Source organism: Cricetulus griseus, chromosome X (assembly GCF_003668045.3).
Source record: "Cricetulus griseus strain 17A/GY chromosome X, alternate assembly CriGri-PICRH-1.0, whole genome shotgun sequence".
Classification (NCBI taxonomy): domain Eukaryota; kingdom Metazoa; phylum Chordata; class Mammalia; order Rodentia; family Cricetidae; genus Cricetulus; species Cricetulus griseus.
The window spans coordinates 99,992,256-100,010,871 of record NC_048604.1 but is presented as its reverse complement, the minus strand read 5'-3'; the positions used below and the strand labels follow the sequence as shown (position 1 = coordinate 100,010,871).

Here is an 18,616-nt window from a genome sequence, read left to right as displayed (position 1 = left end):
TATCCACAGAGGACAGTGTAGGATTGGACAGTGTGGAGGCACTTCCTTCTACCTTCCGGTGTCACGCGACCGCCTCCTCCTCCTCCCTCCCTTCTTGGTCTACCTTTGGGCTGGGCTGGCTGGTGATGAGATACTTGGCTGCCGGCTGTGGAAGGGAAGACGGCTACAACTACAATCAAGTCCACCACTGTTACCATGGCCGAGGTGAGCAGCACAGTACCACTTCTGGGTCCCCGGACCGGGAAGGTGTCTTCCAGGCCCAGGGCCGGTGCGCTCCGGTGCAGGTGCGCTGTGCAGAGAGTGATCTGAGTAAAGATCTTAAGCATCTAAGGTTCTGTTGTGTCTCCCATCCAGAATAACGCTCAGAATAAAGCCAAGCTAATCTCTGAGACCCGGCGGAGATTCGAAGCTGAGTATGTGACAGGTGAGCATGTATTCTAGGGGTTGAAGTGGGGTGTGTAGTGAGAATATCCAACTTTTGCTGGGGTGTTTGTGGATGTTTTTGCTGGCAGATGTTAAGAACTTTCCAACCCTCACTGGAAAAATGCTGTACGTGTTTCAAGGGTTTTGCCACGCTGTGTGCACTGCTTCAGTTGGGCAGATGGTGTGCTCACTTCTTCCTTTAAAAGGTTAATGTAAGTTAGAAATCAGAATGTCTAGCATCTCGTGTTCATGGGCCTGGCGGGCTACTTGGTCAATGACATAAGTGACACTGTGCAGTTCGTGGTTCCTGTGTGGAGCTTTCACCAGAGAATGAACCTGAAAGCTGTCATTGTACTTTTGCTATACACTTTGTAAGTAATTTGGCAATCCAGTTCCTTTTATTTTGCTGAATTCCAGCTTCTTAAAACCAAAAGTTCCACTCACAAGTTCTTAACACACTCTGTACTTGAAAGTTTCTGTAAGTACAGAATTGATTTATTGGTTGAACATTCAATGTCTCAATACCATAGATATTTGAGTTGTCAAGTACTTTTCTGATCAGTATTTTTAAACATTTAGAATAAGTTATACAGAATTTAAATGCTCAAGTTGCCGTCTGCCTTGATTGATGCTAATCTAGGCCCTTCCACTAAAAAGTTTGCATACATGTTCTAAGTTCCTATTTCCATATCTGTGAAATGTAAATAAGGTTAAGGGATTAAGTGAAGAAACATATCAGATTGTCAGGCGTGGAAGTAAAAACTACTAGATTGTTGATACAGATTTTGCCTCTGTCATTTGGTTACTGTAGAAAGAAGTAAACTTTTGTATTTTGATTTTAGTGCTTACTAGAAGATTCCTATCCACTTATACTGTTCTGTATTGTACATCAGTTGATAAACAAATAAGGAAATATGTTCCAGATAGCCTGGTCAGTAAATCTTTTCATACCTCCTTGCCAATTTTCTTCATGCACCAAACTTTATACCAGAGAGTTGCAAAAACACTCCATTCACTTTTAACACAGAGATCTCACTCGTCTCTATTATCATATCTGGTTATAGTAAGGAAATAATTCTAAAATAGCTTTCTGTATAAATATAATCATTTATAGTATATTAAGACATAACTCATAACTAATGGATTGATGATTCTATAATAGTCATTTACTTATGCTCAAGGGATCAACCAGAAGATGGATAACTTATGCAATCTCCAAGGTCTTAAAGGTCATCTTGATTCAGTCTTCTCATTTTTAAAATGAGGGAAGTGAAGTGTAGTAAGATTAAGCAATTTGCTCGGAATCCCTGGTGTTAGAGTTTTGGCCTGGTCTACTCTCAGGCCCTTTGGATTTCACTATAGTAATCTTTCAGCAACATCACAGTGTCAGATTAGATCATGTCACTCCCTAGCTTGAAAACCTTCAGTGTCTTCCCACTACATGTATTTAGAATAAAGTTCCAGTTCTTCTTGATGGCCTACAAATGCAAGGCCATATATTGCCTAGTCCTTGGCTACCTGTCCATCCTCACTTGTTATTACTCTTCTTGTTTAGTGAAAATTTGACCACTCCCTGCATTAAGAAACGTAGAGATAGCAACCCAGTACGCACACACACACACACAAAGGTTCATTAAAGAATATTTAATCTAAAAATATGTGGCTGATATATTTTCTATTGGACTTCCTTTTTAAAAATTCAGTGACCCACAAAATTGACATCACACTCTGAAACATGACCCACAGTTTGAAAAATACAGCTACACTGCTTCATTTGTGTTCTTCAAACAGAATGCATCTGTTTGCGTCTTGGGACATTTCCATTTCTCTCAGCCAGGGATGCTTTTCGCCAGTTAGTGTGTATGGTTTGGCCTATTTTGTTTTGTTTTGTTTTTGTCTTTTCAGGATTTAAATGTATCTGAGAGGCCTTCGCCAGTTATTAAGTAGCTTCCTGCCTAGCATACTTTACTTCCTACCCTGTAATTGTCCTGTTTGTTTATTGTTCATTTCCTCCAGTAGATGATAGATGGGTTTAGTTAGTAGTATCAGCCTGTAGAAGGTGAAGACAGAATATTTATGTATTTTTCTCACTCCTCAATACCTTTCACAGAGTTCAGTACATAACCATTGAATTATTATAGCACTACTTGAAGATATGTATTAGAAGATGGTTGGGAGAATTGACATTCCAAATTAAGAACTGACCTAACCAGCTCCCCTTTCCTACCAAAAACCTGGCAGAGAACAGTCTTCATAAAGACATTTTCTTTTCAGAGAAAGGACTGTGTTTATCATGGGGTGGTTTTACCCTTAAATATATACCCTTAGGTATAGGTGGACTGGTTTGTGAGTTGTCTACAGGAGAGTTGTAAAAAGTCTCTATGGGCAAGGAAAGTAGAAACCACAAAAGACTTTCTCACCCGAAAGTTGCAGATGTACCCTGAAGTATGGTAAGGCTTTTTAGTTTATATGTATTCTCCCCTATAAGGCTGGGTTTTTTTTTTGTTTTTTGTTTGTTTTTAGAAATTTACCTTGGCAAAGCCAATGTGATTCTTAGTGCATGTAATCCTAGAATTTAGGAAGTTGAGGCAGGAAGGCATTTGAATTCCAAGGTGGCATGATTTGTTATAGGGAGTTCCAGGTAAGCATGAACTAAAATAGTAGCTGGGCGATGGTGGTGCAGGCATTTATCCCAGCACTCCGGAGACAGAGGAAGGTGGATCTCTGTGAGTTCAAGGACATCCTAGTCTATGGAGTGAGTTCTAGGACAGCCAGGGCTACACAGAGAAACCCTATCTTGAAATAGCAAATATATATCTCATATGTATATATAGAGAGATAAAACAGAAGAAAAATTAACTGTGTTTGCAACATCTGCTTTGGCTTTTACAGTTTCTGTTGTAATTAACTATTTTTTCATAAAAGATTTAAGGCATACAAACTATAATGATGTTTTTCCTAAGGAAAATATTTATTATCCACAAGTATCTCTCTTCAGACATTCATTTGAAAACAGATTCTTGTGAATTCCAAGCTCATTTTTCATTCCTGTAGAAAATATTACCAAATATGGGTAGATTTTTTAGCAGAAAAAAGAAGAAAGTACAGGTCCATAATTATGGTGCTTTTCTGTGTCATTGTTACTGTGAAAAGTTCCACTCTGAGTCTCAAATGAGAAACATTTCCTGTTCTTTTCTTCTTTTTCTTTGTGACAATAATTTATTCAGCTCTGAAAGTGCTCATTATGTGCTTAATTCTCTAAATCATATTGTCAGTATTAGAGAAAGGTGAATGATAGAGCCATTTTCCTAACTTGTACAATCTAGTGACAGCATTAGAACAAGGTGAACTGGATCACAAGTAATAAGAACCAAAGGAATCCCTTGGCATGGTGGCATACATCTGTAATTCCAGAAAGTGGGAAGTGAAAGCAGGAGGATTTTGAGTTCAAAAAGTTTAGCCTTGACTACCTAGTGATTTGCAATCCAGCCTAAGATACATGAGACCCTTTCTCAAAGACTTTTGAGTGTTCAAACAAAGAAAGATACCTACTGCTTGGTGATGGGGTTAGTACTGGGTTAAAAGCAATGTCATGGAAAAGCTCAGCAGCCCCCAACCCTTAGAAAATCTTGCTCTAAAACATGCTGCCATTGGGAAATAACAGAATCTTTAAGAGCTGTTTGCCCCAGGCAGTGGTGGTGGTGCACACCCTTAATCCCAGCACTCAGGAGGCAGAGGCGGGCAGGTCTCTGTGAGTTCAAGGCCAGCCTGGTTACAGAGTGAGTTCCAGGGCAGCCAGGGCTGTTACACAGAGAAGCCTGTCTTGAAAACCCAAAACCAAAACCAAACAAAGGGGCTGATCATCTAGTAAGAGTTTTTGGGGAATGGTGCCTTTAAAGATGATCATGGAACCCTGGTTCCTTCCTCTTCCTGTTGTTCCCTAACCATGCTGTTAGCAGTTTGGGCCTGCTACATGCCACCTGCCTGATGTCCCTCCTCACCACAGCTTCAACAACTGGGCCAACTTACCACAGACTGAACCTCTAACACTCTGAGCCAAAATAAACCTTTACTCTCTTGATCTCTGATATTTGTTGTGGTGACAGAAAGCTGACTAACCCAGGTGGTATTTCTTATGAACTTAGGTGGAACTTGGCCAGACAGAGAAGGTGACCTAGGTGGGTCAGACAGTGTGAGCAAAGGCACTGAGGTGAAAAGCTATGCAGCATGTTCAGGAAGCATAAAAACCTTGCTGTTATAAGCCTCAAAGAGACATGTGCACATGGATGAAAACAATAGAAGTACAGCGTAGAGAACTGTGGAGGTCCAGGTGATGTGTTTGTACTTCAGTACATGTGGAGAGCCAGCTGTGCTCAAGGGGTTTGTCTGATCTTACAGGTATAGGAGTTTATTTATATAAACTTTGTTGGTGACAGAAAAGTAAAAAAGCCTCCATATGATCTAGAAATAGTTAACAATGGTAGAGGTTTTTTTTTTTAATCTTTTGCCTATATCCTTATGAAAGCAAAAAGACCTTTCTGATTACCATTTCTATGTTACATTTGTATTGACATGATCTTAATTCCCCATTTTATAAAGTAGGCAATAATATATATATATATATATATATATATATATATATATATATATTGGATTTATTAGTAAAAGACAAGTGCCATTTCATTTATATAATCCCTTTTTGGATATTTAGATTACTTCCATGTTCTTGTTAGTACAACCTTATGAAGCACTTAAGATTACTTCCTTTAGATTCATGTCTTAGAATCAAATTATTGTTTTCACAAATAAATAATTGGTACTCATTTGATAATATATATCAAACTGCTGCCATACAAGCTGGCCAAGTTCATTTCAATGGGCCCTGTTGGATAATGTTTGTCTCCCACACCTTATCTATGTTTTGTTTCATCATTTCTTAACTAATAGTTTTTTTTGTAGTTTGCATTTGATTGCTAGTTTGGCTAAACTTCTTTCCATACGATTATATTCATATGAAATATGATATATATATATATATATATATATATATATATATATACATTTTGTGTTTATGGCACTATTATTGATTTTGGCAGTTTCTTTTTTAATTTTCATTAATTTTTGTAAATTTTATTTTAGAAATAATCTTATTTTATATAGCAATTTCCCCCATTCCCTTGCCCTCCCATTCTCCCATGCCCCCCACAGACTCCCCACCAGCCCACCCCCACCCACTTCCCAAGGATAATGAAGCTTTCCATGGGGGATCATCAAAGTCGGTCACATCATATGGGGGAGGACCTAGGTACTCGTTTGTGTATTTGGGCTGAAATAGTACCCCTCCATAGGGAATTGGCTTCCAAGTCCAATTGTGCACTAGGGATAAACCCTGGCACCAGTGTTAGAGGTCCCATAGACTGCTCGGGCCTTCTAGCTGGCATCCACTTTCAGAGGGCTTGGTTCGGTCCAATGCTGGTTCCCCAGTTTTATGAGTAGGGTCCATGTGCTCTCACTAGGTCAGGTCAGCTGGTTCTGTGGGTTTCTCCAACCTGGTCTTGACTCCTTTGCTCATCCCTCCTCCCTCTCTGCAACTGGATTCCAGGAGTATGGCTCATTGTTTAGCTGTGGTTCTCTGCTTCTGTTTCGATCAGCTACTGGATGAAGGCTCTAGGATGGCAATCAAGGTAGTCATCAATCTTATTATGGGGAAAGGGTGTCAAAGGCAGCCTCTCCACTTCTGCCTAGATTCTTAGTTGGGGTCATCTTTGTGGATCCCTGAACATTTCCCTAGTGCCAGACCTCTCTCTAAACCTATTCTGGCTCCCTCTATCAAGGTATCTCCTTTCTTGCTCTTCTCTATTCCTCCTCTGTCTCAGTCTTCCTGATCCCTCTTGTTCTTATCCCTTCTCCTCTTTCCCCCTTCTCTTTTTTCCTACCTCCCTCCTCTCCCCACCACCCACCCCTGTGCTCCAAATTTGCTCAGGGGTTCTTATCCCTTTCCCCTTCTTTGGGGGACCGTGTGTTTTTCTCTTGGGGTTCTCCTTGTTTCCTAGTTTCTCTGGTGGTGTGGATTGTAGGCTGGTACTCCTTTGCTCTATGTCCAATATCCATATATGAGTGAGTTCATACCATGCTTGTCTTTCTGTGATTGGGTTACCTCACTCAGGATGGTTTCTTCCAGTTCCATCCATTTGCCAGTGAATTTGAGAATTTCATTGTTTTTGTCCATTGAGTAATACTCCATTGTGTAAATGTACCACATTTTCTCTATCCATTCTTCGGTTGAGGGGCATCTAGGTTGCTTCTAGGTTCTGGCTGGCGCATGCCTTGAATCCCAGCACTCGGGAGGCAGAGGCAGGTAGATCTCTGTGAGTTTGAGGCCTGGACTACAGAGCAAGTAACAGGACAGCCTCCAAAGCTACGGAGAAATCCTGTCTCAAAAAAGAAAAAAGAACAACACTGCTATGAACAGATGTCCTTGTTGTATGAATGTGCATCCTTTGGCTATATGCCCAAGAGTGGAATTGCTGGATCTTGATGTAGACTGGTTCCCATTTTCCTGAAAAACCACCATACTGATTTCCAAAGTGGCTGTACAAGTTGGCACTCCCACCAGCAGTGGAGGAGTGTTCCTCTTTCTCCACATCCTCTCCAGCATAGACTGTCATTGGTGTTTTTGATTTTAGCCATTCTGGCCAGTGTAAGATGGTATCTCAGAGTTGTTTTGAGTTGCATTTCCCTGATGGCTAAGGATGTTGAGCACTTTCTCAAGTGTCTTTCAGCCATTTTAGATTCCTGTATTGAGAATTGTCTATTTAGTTCTGTACCCCACTTTTTAATTGGATTGTTTAGTAATGTTTTGGTGGCTAGCTTCTTGAGTTCTTTGTATTTTTTTGAAATCAGCCCTCTGTCATATGTGGGATTAGTGAAGATCTTTTCCCATTCTGTGGACTGCCATTTTGTCTTACGGACTGTGTCCTTTGCCTTACAGAAGCTTCTCAGTTTTGGGAGGTCCCATTTATTAATTGCAGATCTTAGTGCTCAGTTTCTTAATGTATTCACAATTACCTATTGTTTTGTGGTTTCTTCAGTTGCTATTTAAGTTGATTCCTCTCACCCAGTGATGTTTCTGCCCTTTTAATTTTCATTTTGTTTTAGTTGAATGTTGATGTTTTAATGGACGTAATCTCTAAAGCATGAAAGAATGTACAACCACGTATTTACTTTCAGCTATATTACTTTAGAAGCTTCCCATGCACTGTGATATTTGGAAGACACTTTTCCTGCATTTTGCTGTTACTTGTTTTCTTGTTTTACTTAGTTTTATCACCTACGATATCTCCTCCACCAAAACTTTATTACAATTTTGTGTCTTATTTACCTTTATATAAAGACTGGACCTACTTTCCAATGTCTTGCCTCAGTTTGGAACTCCTTCATATTGTATAATATAACTAATTTTGGAACTGTGTAATAATAGTTCATAGAATGCATAAACCAATTGATTAATTTTAGGCTTGATATCTTTATAGTGTTATTGTGAACAAAGCCTATACATTTCTGCACACATAAAGAGATGATATTTTCATTAGCTTGAGTTATATTTTTGCAATGTATGCATGACAACATTACATATGCCATAGATGTATATAATTATTTTTCAATCAGTTTTTGAAAAGCATCAATTTTTATCCTTATGATAGATCTAAAATTACCAAGCCTGTGCTTTATAGAGGACATGAAATGTGGCTTTCTATACAGTCTTGAGTCTTAGACCTGCTTACTTTTTAATCTTTAGTCTCAGTAATGACCCTTTTCATTGCCTAGCAAGTATTCTTTTATCTTTCAGTGGGTTTCTAAATTCAGATCTCTAGGTAATTTATCCCTAGTCATATATCTTCTTTTTTAATGTTTAGGGACATTTGCAGTTTTAAGCCACCTGCTAATGAAATACTGCCAGTTCTATGATGGTGATTTTGTTTTAGTCACAGTTATTTTAATAGCTTAGACAATGAGAGTACAGTCTGTTTATCTAATTTACAATGTACTCTTCATTGTTTTGTGGTACTGGAGAGCCAGGCCCCTACTTGTACTACTTGTACTACAAGAGCACTTGTAACATGTGCTCTTGATAATAGGGTACAGTAGTGAATTTTCATTACTGAAAATTTATTCTCTAACAATAATTCTAATTATGATAAAATACCCTGACCAAATGACAACTGAGGGGAGAAATGTATTTCATTTACAATCCAGTATTTTGGGAAATGGAGATGGGAACTTCAAATAGCAAGTCACACTACATCTACAATCAACAGAAGAGAGAAATGTATGCATATAGGCTCATTTGCTTACTTGCATGTACTCCATTCCTCCACTCATATAATTCTGGACTTCTTGACAAGGGAATGGTACTGCCTTCAGAGGGCTAGGCCTTGCTACATCAATTAACTTGATTAAGACAGTACTCTACAGACATGCCCACAGTCCGACACAATGTAGACAATCCCTCATTGAGACTCTTCCTAGACAGTTTTAGGTTGTATCTAGATGACAATTAAAGTTAACCATCACAATAAAATATCTGAAAGAACCACGTGTGGTAGCTCAGGTCTGTATTCCCTGCACTTGGGTGAAGATTGGAAGATCAGGAGTTGAAGGCCAGCCTCAGCTCCATACTGTTTCTGAGGCCATCCTGGGCTACGTGAATCCCTGTCTCAAAATCAAAAATAAAACAAAACAAAAAACAGAAACAACAATAAACCATTTCTAGACTATTGAATAGAATCATAAAAATTCCTAAAGTCTTTTCCCCTCCAGTCACCATTTTACAAAGAATGAGAGGACATAAATTTGATACATGTCATTAAATAATGTTACAAAACTAATGTTCATTGTAGAACCTAGTATCATCTACTTTTTCTAGTTGGCTATGGTTCTCTTTTCATTATACTGCTGTATATTTTCAGTGAACAAGATAGTCAACAACTCAAAAACTACTTAATGATGTATGCAGCCTTAAAATTCAAGTTCTCAGAATAATAAAGGAAACTCAATAAATCCATAAACATGTGAAGGAATCCATTCCAGCAAATTTCTTTCACAACTAGAACAAAGCAGTTAAAAACATCCTTACAATTTTACATGTTAACAACACAGTGAACAAACTTTAATGTAGACACACAGAAGAGTAGGTTTATATGTATGTTTGAGTATATAGGTTTTCCTATCCCACAAATAGAAAATAGATACTTTTAAACTTGTATTTTTGACTTTTGCAGCTTTTGCAAACACTTCTCATATAATAAGTAATAAAAGAAGTCTCAGAAAATTCTAAAGCAGCTAGATCATAAAGGTCAGGTTCTTACACCATTAGGTAACTGTATTTGGAGCCATAATAAACAGGTACTTAAAAGCAAATTAAATTTTTGGAAGCCAAAACAACTACCTCTATGGATTAATAACTTCCCAGCAATGTGTGCAATTCTTACTTCTGCTAAATAACCCATGGTTTAATGATGGTATCACAATGGAAAGTACCAAAAAATGTTAAAACTAATAGCTTTATGGAAAGATTAGGGATAAATTTAGCCAAAGTCAGTAAGCTAGGTTGGTTTTTTTTTTTTCAATTCTGTGTCTTTCCTGCCTAGGTATTTGATAACTTTATTTTCTGTTCTGTAAATTTTTAACTTTTCAAAAGGGCAAAAACAATGCAATCTATTATTGAAGATCTGGGCCCTGAGAAATGCCAGGGTTGGTGGCGGGCAGATAGTCATTCTGATTCAGAAATGTAATGTGATACTAGGGAGCCCAGGACCCTACTTGAGCTAGGAAAGCAGTGTACCAATAAACTATATCTCCAACCCTAACATGTGCTCTTTGACAATAGGGTACAGGAGTGATTTGGCAGCAGAGTATAGCAGCATTAGCCCCACTCCCTTCATGTCCTCACCCTCATTACACAGGGACTCTGACATTTGCAGCTGTGGTTTAAGGAGCTATTTCCTTAAAATGAATGTTTATTGCTTTTTTTCATAAACAGTATTTCCTTATTCTCATTCTCTCTCTCTCTCTCTCTCTCTCTCTCTCTCTCTGTGTGTGTGTGTGTGTGTGTGTGTGTGTGTGTGTGTGTGTGTGTGTGTGTGTGTGTGTGATAGAGATTGAACTCAGGGATTCATACATGCTAAGCTATCACACTACCATTGAAATGTATAACTTAGCCTTTCTTTTTTCTCAGTTTTTAGTTTGAAAAAAGTATCTAGTTAAGTCTCCTGGACATCTTTGAATTCACTGTGTAGCTGTGGTAGGCATTTAGGCCTTGTACTTGTGATCTTGCTGTCCTGGCCTCCTGAGTAACTGGAATTACAGGCTTGTGTCACCAGGCTTGGATTTTTAATGAGATGGGCCCCACATTCTCCCATTTGACTTGGCCTAAGTAGAGCAAACACCAAATTGTACATAATGAGTCCACACTGAGGCCTTGACACAGTCCATAATATGTATGAATGTCCAAAATCCATTAAGTCTGTTTAGCCTGGATAATTAGCTGGTGAGTGGTAAAAATTTAGACCTTGGTGTTCTTAAAGGAAAGCAACTGAAAAAGTTCCACCTTCCTGGCAGCTGACTAGACATCATCTAAAGCCTGTTTCTATACAGTCCTCACCTGACAATTATTTTGATTTAGTTTGTATTTTAAAGTGGTTTTAAATACACATACAAGGAATCGGCAACAGGGTATCTGTGTCCCTCAAGGTTTAAGATACTTACCATATGACCCTGCATGGGATGGGGTGGTGGGAATTGCCAGACCCTGCAGTCAACCAGAGGTTCACTAGATATGGTCCTTATTCCAGCTTGCAGATTCTTCGATCTCTCCAATTCACCATCTAGGTATGGAACCCAAGAGTGCCTGTGTTAACAGCCCTTAGTGGTTCTGATGCATGCTAGAACTTGAGACTTGTTCATCGTAGAAGATCACCTTTCACTCAGTCTTCCACAATGCTCGACGGATAAGGAGAGATTCAGAGTAGATTGTGGCCAACTGCTAAGGGAGTGGATTTTTCGTTTTGTTTTTTGTTTTTTCCCAATAACTTCCATACTCAGCACATCCACAATCTGTACTTCTCTCCCAAAACCCTGTCAGGACTTTCATCCAATCTGTTATGAAGGTTCATGGGGGAATCTAAGGCCTATGTATAAAAACAAGAGATTGTGGAGGCTAGTAAAATGGCTTAATGGGTAAAGGTGGGTACCACCAACTCTGACAAACTGAGTTCACTTCCTGGAACACACATGGCACAAAGAGAGAACTGGCTCCACAAAGTTGTCCTCTGACCACCACACATGCACACTATAAATAATACAAATAAATAGATGAATAACATAATGATTTTAAAAGAAAACAGTGGATTTTGTTGTACTAAGTGTAGTTAATGATGTCCCTTAACTGTGTGATCCAAAGCCACAGAATGCTGACTGTTCACCTTATTCTCTGTTCTCCTCCTCCTTCCATCTGCCTTATGTCCCACATCTCTATTGCTATCTTGTGTTCACTCCCTCCTTACTCCCTTGCCCCTTCCCCTATTTTCTCTTGTTCTTTATCCCAGTTTCAACTTTTCTTCTGCCTCTCTCTGCTTAACCCTACCTCTTCCCCTCTCCAGATATCTCTTTCTCATTTCTTTTCCCTTCTCTGATTTCATTGCTGCTTGTCTAGGGTTAAATGGTTAAAACAGCAACAACAGTATTTCCTGTGTAAATACATTCCTACTAATAATGATGTTAAATGGAAACTTCTGATTGCAGAAAACTATCAAAGGAAGAGGGCTTGAAATTTCTAGTAGTCAGCTGGGTGGTGGCAGTACATGCCTTTAATCCCAGAACTTGGGAGGCAGAGGCAGGCAGATCTCTGTGAGTTCAAGGCCTGCCTGCTCTGCAAAGTGAGTTCCAGGATAGCTAGAGCTATTAACACAGAGAAACCCTATCTTGAAAAATCAGAAAGAAAAAAAAAGAAAATTTAGTGGGGGTCAGTGTCTTGTGATAGGGCTACCAGTAGTAATACTGTTAGCAATAATGTTTCACTGTTTTTATTGTGGTTACTTTGTACTGAGCTTGTATCACTTACAAGTGTCTTTCTAAGAAAGTACTTTTCAGTATAGTCTGGGACCCTGGTGGATGCCCAAGACACTTCCAGAAACCTGTGAGTTCAAATGGCTTTTATCCTAGTTCTAAGGTATCATTTGCTTTTTTCATTGTCCTGACATGTGTACTGATTATACAAAAGCAATAGCAGATCAAACTGCTGACTATAACCAGAGCCAAGAAAAGTAGTCATTGTGCTTATCGTGTTCAGGAAAGAAGGAGAGAGAAAAGCCAAACTCATTTTAGAAAGTCTCTAATGATACAGAAAATTTTATTAATCATTGACCTTTGAAGTCATGTGCTTTTAATGTCTTGTGTGAGAAAATGGGGGTGTACCCATAGAACATGCTAAGTGTGTTTGACTTGGGAGATTACTTAGTCCCTTTTCACTGACCACCATTTTTTTTATTTTTTATTTGGAAGAAGAACTGACAAATAAACTGTGTTTATGCTAAGTTGGATATGTGGCAGACATTTTCCTGCAAGTGGATAAAGGCAGCTGTAATTTTAAGGAAAATATCCTACGGGTACAACGGCCAACGGCATGATCCCTCCTTAATGAGACAGAGGCTATGTTAACTCTTTTAAAGCCATCTTATGCTCTCAAATGTCATTTATAATGAAAGGAAAACTGTGCTTGGAATACTAATGAATTTTCAAATTACAGAGCTAAAACTATTTCCTAAAGTTTATGTACTATGGAGCAACTCATTTTATAGATTTGAAAAATAGAGCCCATATATTAAAATCGATACCCCGGATGACATTCCAAAATTGTGTGATTTATGGTCTCATATTTTATGGTGTTTTAAATTTCCAAGTACTTCATACATTCTTTTTCATCTGACCCTCACACAGCTCTCTGAGTATATAAAACAGTTTGCTGATGAAAAAAGGGAGACTCAAATAGGTTAATTGTCTCAATGCACTTTATACTTTGCCTGCCCTTTCATCTATTATCAAAGGGCCCTGAACTAAAGGCAGTACAAGTGGAGAGGAGGTAGACCCTGTACAATATAGCAACTAAATACTTGTGAAAGAAAAGGAAATACAGAAGCTGGAGAAATTTCCAAAACTGTTTGCTTTAGCACTGAAGAAGAAACTAAAGGTAAAGACAGAATAGAGTCTGTCAATAAATGTGTCATCTACTCTGGAGAATCCGTAAGATGTACAGGCTGTGGACCTTACTGTTGTTTTGGGAAAGATGGCGTGCGTACCAGTAACTCGAATTCAAGATAAATATTGTTGAATGCCTTAAGAAGAGCTTAAATGAAGATCTGGTGCTGCAAACCAAAGAATGACCTTTGGTCCTAGGAAAGATTTGTGAGAAGAGGAAGTGTCTGAAAGGAGTGCTGCCACATGGTCGAATTGGGATGTATAGGAGTGATTCCAGGGAGACAGGAAGAATTCACTTACAGTAAACTAATAAGAAAAGCATACAAGGAGGAATATCTGGTATAGAAGTTGGTGGGGAATATGGCATCTGTATGAAGACACACAATTATAATTATGATTGGAGATGTTGGCCTCAGACTCTGAAAACATGCTGCTGCTGCATGTTATGGTTTAGATGTGAAGTAGTCCCTGAAAAAGCTTGGGTGTTGAAGGCCTTGATTCCCCAGCTGGTAGCAAATGAGAAGTGACTGGATCATGGGGGAACTGACTTCATCAGTGGACAAATCCATTGATGAGTTCATAGCAGAATGGTCTATTAGGAGACAGGGCCTTGCTGGAAGAAGTTAGTCACTGAGTGGTCATGCAGTTGAATAGTATACCCAATCCCTGCCCCCCCCCTCTCTCTGCTACTTGTCTGCCATGATATGAGCGGTTTTGTTCTCTAGTACCATTCTGCCATGACATACTACCCTCATCACCAGTCAAGAAATAATTGAGAGAGTTGGCACAGAGTAAAAGATCTGAAACTGTGACCCCAAATCAATGTTTCCTTAGCTGGTCTCCTTGGTGCACCCCTGTAATCCCAGTACTTGGGAGTCCAAGGGAGAAGAGCCACAAGTTGGAGACCAACTGTAATCCACAAAAAGAATCTTTCCTTACTTTTTTGATTTTTGTCACAGGAAAGAAGTATTAGCTAGTACAATGGTATGCTAGATAATGGACAGTTTTCTACTTGACTTTTTAAAATAATGATGTCTTGTGCCATATACTAAAGTGCACACCTGTGACTCTAGCTACTAAGACTGAGGCAGGAGGACCACTTGAACTCCAAGAATTCAAAGACCTGCTAAACAACATAGTTAGACATCTTCTCAAATGTGTAGTCTGTTACGATAAATCTTTTTGCCAAATGCCACCTGAGCCCCACTGCCACATGTGAGCTTTACAACAGCTGCCTGCCCGAGTTAGACCCAAATGATTACACAGAAACTTGTATTAGGTTCAAAGCTGCTTGGCCAATGACTAGGACTTCTCATCTGCTAACTCAGTCTTAATTATCATAAACCTATATATTTTATAAGACTTATCTTATCGGACACCTTATTGGCGTCCCTCCTTGCTGGTGGCTCACATTGTGCTGCTGGAGCAGGAGCAGAGGGGAAAAGAGGGGCACTTCCTGTTTCTCCTTCACTTAAATATGAGTCTCCTTGCCATGTCACTTCCTGCCTGGATCAGCATCTCTCTACTACATTTCCCAGAATCCTCTTTGACTCCTAGTCCCGTCTACTTGCTGTCTCATTGGCCAAACAGTATTTTATTTACAATCAATAAGATAAACATACACAGTACATTCCCCATCGGTAGTCTTTAGATAACTTTGTTCTGTTCTCAGTTAGGAATACGGTCAGTACTTTAGATTGTATTTTCACCTAAAAATCATCCCCATGTGTGTCTTGGAGAAGTATGACTTTGTCTTCCATATCTCTCTTCTCCTTTGCCATTATTTTTGTTATTTTTTGCAGCACAATTAACCTGATTTAGTTGTTCCTTATTGTTTTTTTTCTCCAGAAAAATCAGAAAAATATGATCCACGTGATGTTGAAAGGCTTCAGCAAGATGATAACTGGGTTGAAAGTTACTTAATTTGGAGACATAATGTTGTGGATGAAACACTGAAGATGCTTGATGAGAGTTTTCAGTGGAGAAAAGAATTTGCTGTCAATGGTAAGCTGTTGGAATTAACCTTGACAGGGTAATACCATCTGTATAAATGTTACTGTTAGGCACTTGTCTATATTTGTACACATCCCTAAAAGTCATCATAAACACTAGAATATTATTACCTTTAGGGGCCTAATCACACTTTCAAAGGGACAGTTTATGAAAAAAATCTTAGAAGGAGAATAATTCATAAGAAGATCAGATGATAGGGAACCGATTCACATATTGTCACTAAAAACATGGTTGCCTAATCTGTGTTTGGTTTGATTCCATTAAACAATGGCAAAACAATCTTCCCTATTAGACCTAGAAATAAGAAGATGTTGCTGTCCTGTTTTTTTTTTTTTTCAGTTGTTGCCCACGCCTTTCCATATTCCCAGAGAGGCGTGTGTTTGTGAGTGTTCCATAACTGAATGGGGAGCCCAGCAAAGCAAGCATATCCCCAAGGATTCCTGTGGCAGCCTTTTTAAAACTCTTCTACTAGATTGAAATTTGTAATCAAAACGGGTGTTTGAAATCTTAGAGGGAAGTTTACATTAGTTTTCAGATGTATGAAGAACTCTGCAGGGGATGTTACCTATTGCCTCCCTCTAAAACATTAACAAGAATAAGTAGACATAACTGCCCATTTCAACTACCTATAAAGCATTGCCTGTCATAGAAGATTATGAACTCTGGAGAGACGGAGTCTAAAAACTTAATGCAAAATTGCCAAGAAGTCTAGAGCTAATTTTCTCCCCATTCTTTATATTAGAATCCACAAGAAAGGGCATACCTAAAATCTAAAAAGAAAAATGATGCAAAATGTAAAAACTGTAGGCAGTTTAAACAAAGAAACATTTGTTAATCAAGAAAAAAAGCACATATCTGCAATTTCTAAATCATGGACAAAATGAACTTATTCAGAGTAAAGTTTGTTGTGTGTGGCCTTTTTTTCTCCTTTTGTCTTTTTTTTTTTAGCTCATTTAGAATCTGATACTAAACTCAACAATGCGTATATTCTTGTACAGGTGGCTAGTTTCTGGTGGCACACAGCAAGGATATGAGGTAGGCATAGGGAATGAGAGAGAAACCGTGAAAGTTCTCTGGAAAGTGCTGCCTTGGCACATTGGTCCTCAGCTTCCCTTAGAGACCAGTTAGGTCTGTCATTTGTTTTTCCTGAATTTTATATTGTTTCTTGAGTTATTTTCCACCTGCTCTAAAACATTAGTGTTCTGTATATAAAACTTCATAGAAAAATACCATTTTGGGGGTAGGGATGCAGCACAGTGCGTAAAATTCCTGTTGCACAAGCAAGCATGACTAAGTTTAGCTCTCTAGCACTCACTTCAAAGGCTAGGCATGGCAAAATGCACTTGTAATCTGAGTGCTTGGGGGTGGAGAGTGGGGTGGACACAGGATCCCAGGGGGCTTTGCTGGCCAGCTAGTATATTAGTTTAGCCAAATCAGGTCAGCAAGCTCTAAATTCACTGAGAGAATCTCCCCAAAGTAAGGTGAGAGTGATAGAGGAAGACAACCCACAACACACACACACACACACACACACACACACACACACACACACAAACTCGGCGTGGGGGAGCTAGAGAGGAAGAAGAGGGAACAGAGAGAAAATGGCAACTTGCTAGACAAAACAGTGATGTTTCCCCATCCAATTCTAAGGTTGTGTGAATATTTTATTAATGTAGCTTTTGTTTGTTTAGGGGGAACCTAGGGATAGAATCCATGACCTTGTCTGTGCTAAACATGTACCCTCCTACCACCACAGAACTACATCCAGACCCCTCCAGCATTAGATCAAATGGTCTCTTAGTGTTAACATGTATGATAAATCAAATCGTTATTCGAAACCCAACCAGAATCAGCAAAAGTATCCACAAAAATAAAGGAGTTTTCCCAGTTCTCTTCATCATCTGTAAATATGTTGTCTGTTGTTTTCTCAGCAGGAAATGCTTTCATATTACCAGCCACTCTTTTCTAATTTTTTAAAATAAGTTAGTTATATTTTATTCAAGATTTAAGTAAGTTGAATTTTGTTCAAGTTTGAGTAAGTGATGGCAGAACTATTATGTAACATTACCTTTACAGTGTTTTTTTTTTCTAGATCTTAGTGAATCCTCTATTCCAAGATGGTTATTAGAACTTGGTGGTATTTATCTCCACGGTTATGACAAAGAAGGTAACAAACTATGTAAGTATATTCAGTTCATACCCCAGCTCTTCAAGACTTTAAGATGTATGTCTGTGTCTCAATTAATAATCACAGAACTTTTCCATATGTATATGCAACTAATTTCCTACAACTAGAGGTGTGGGGCCATCTTTACCCCTATCAAATAATATCAAGGCATAATTTGCATTATCTTAAACTAAGCAGCAAACACAAACACTGTGTCTTAGTTACTTGTCTATTCCTGTGATGAGACAGTCTTTCCAAGGCAACTTAATAAAAGAGTTTGTTTGGGGCTTATGGTATCAGAGGGTTAGAGTCCATGACGATCACAGTGGGCAGTATGGTAGCAGGCAGGCAAGTAGGCATGACACTGGAGCAGTAGTAACAAAGCCAAAGTCATTTCAGTTCGTCATTATCTTCTTTCTCGATGTTGCTAACACTCCACCTTATATTTATTTTTATGGAAAATCTTTTGACAGTTGCTAAATATGCAAAATAGACTTTTAAGTCTCTCCCCGGTCACCTCTTAGCTTTTTCTGAAATGTGGGTAGTAATGGGAAGAAAAGTAGCAGTCATCTGTTGTTCAGATGACTTTCTTATCCTCCTTTCCACTCACCCAAATATAGCTTGAGTTGGTACTAAGGGTAGGAGAGCCTGTGTACACCTGGCTTGCCTTTTCTTTAGCTTGTGAATTGCACCGTATTTTGACGGTACGGTGCACTTTCATCTTATCCCCGCCTCTTCTTTTTCAGTCTCCTTTTCTCA

General features: G+C 38.8%; 1 protein-coding gene across 3 annotated transcripts in view; it reads left to right on the top strand.

Moving 5' to 3' along the window:
• The first annotated feature begins 43 nt into the window (after nt 1-43).
• Nucleotides 44-18,616, top strand: part of Mospd2 (motile sperm domain containing 2) — a 42,712-nt gene continuing 24,139 nt past the window's right edge. For all 3 annotated transcript variants that reach the window (XM_027432815.2, XM_027432816.2, XM_027432814.2), the window contains exons 1-4: nt 44-204; nt 355-424; nt 15,526-15,681; nt 17,783-17,869. In XM_027432815.2, the coding sequence (XP_027288616.1) occupies nt 196-204; nt 355-424; nt 15,526-15,681; nt 17,783-17,869 (322 nt within the window). In that variant the 5' untranslated portion in view covers nt 44-195. The remainder of the gene's footprint in view (nt 205-354; nt 425-15,525; nt 15,682-17,782; nt 17,870-18,616) is intronic.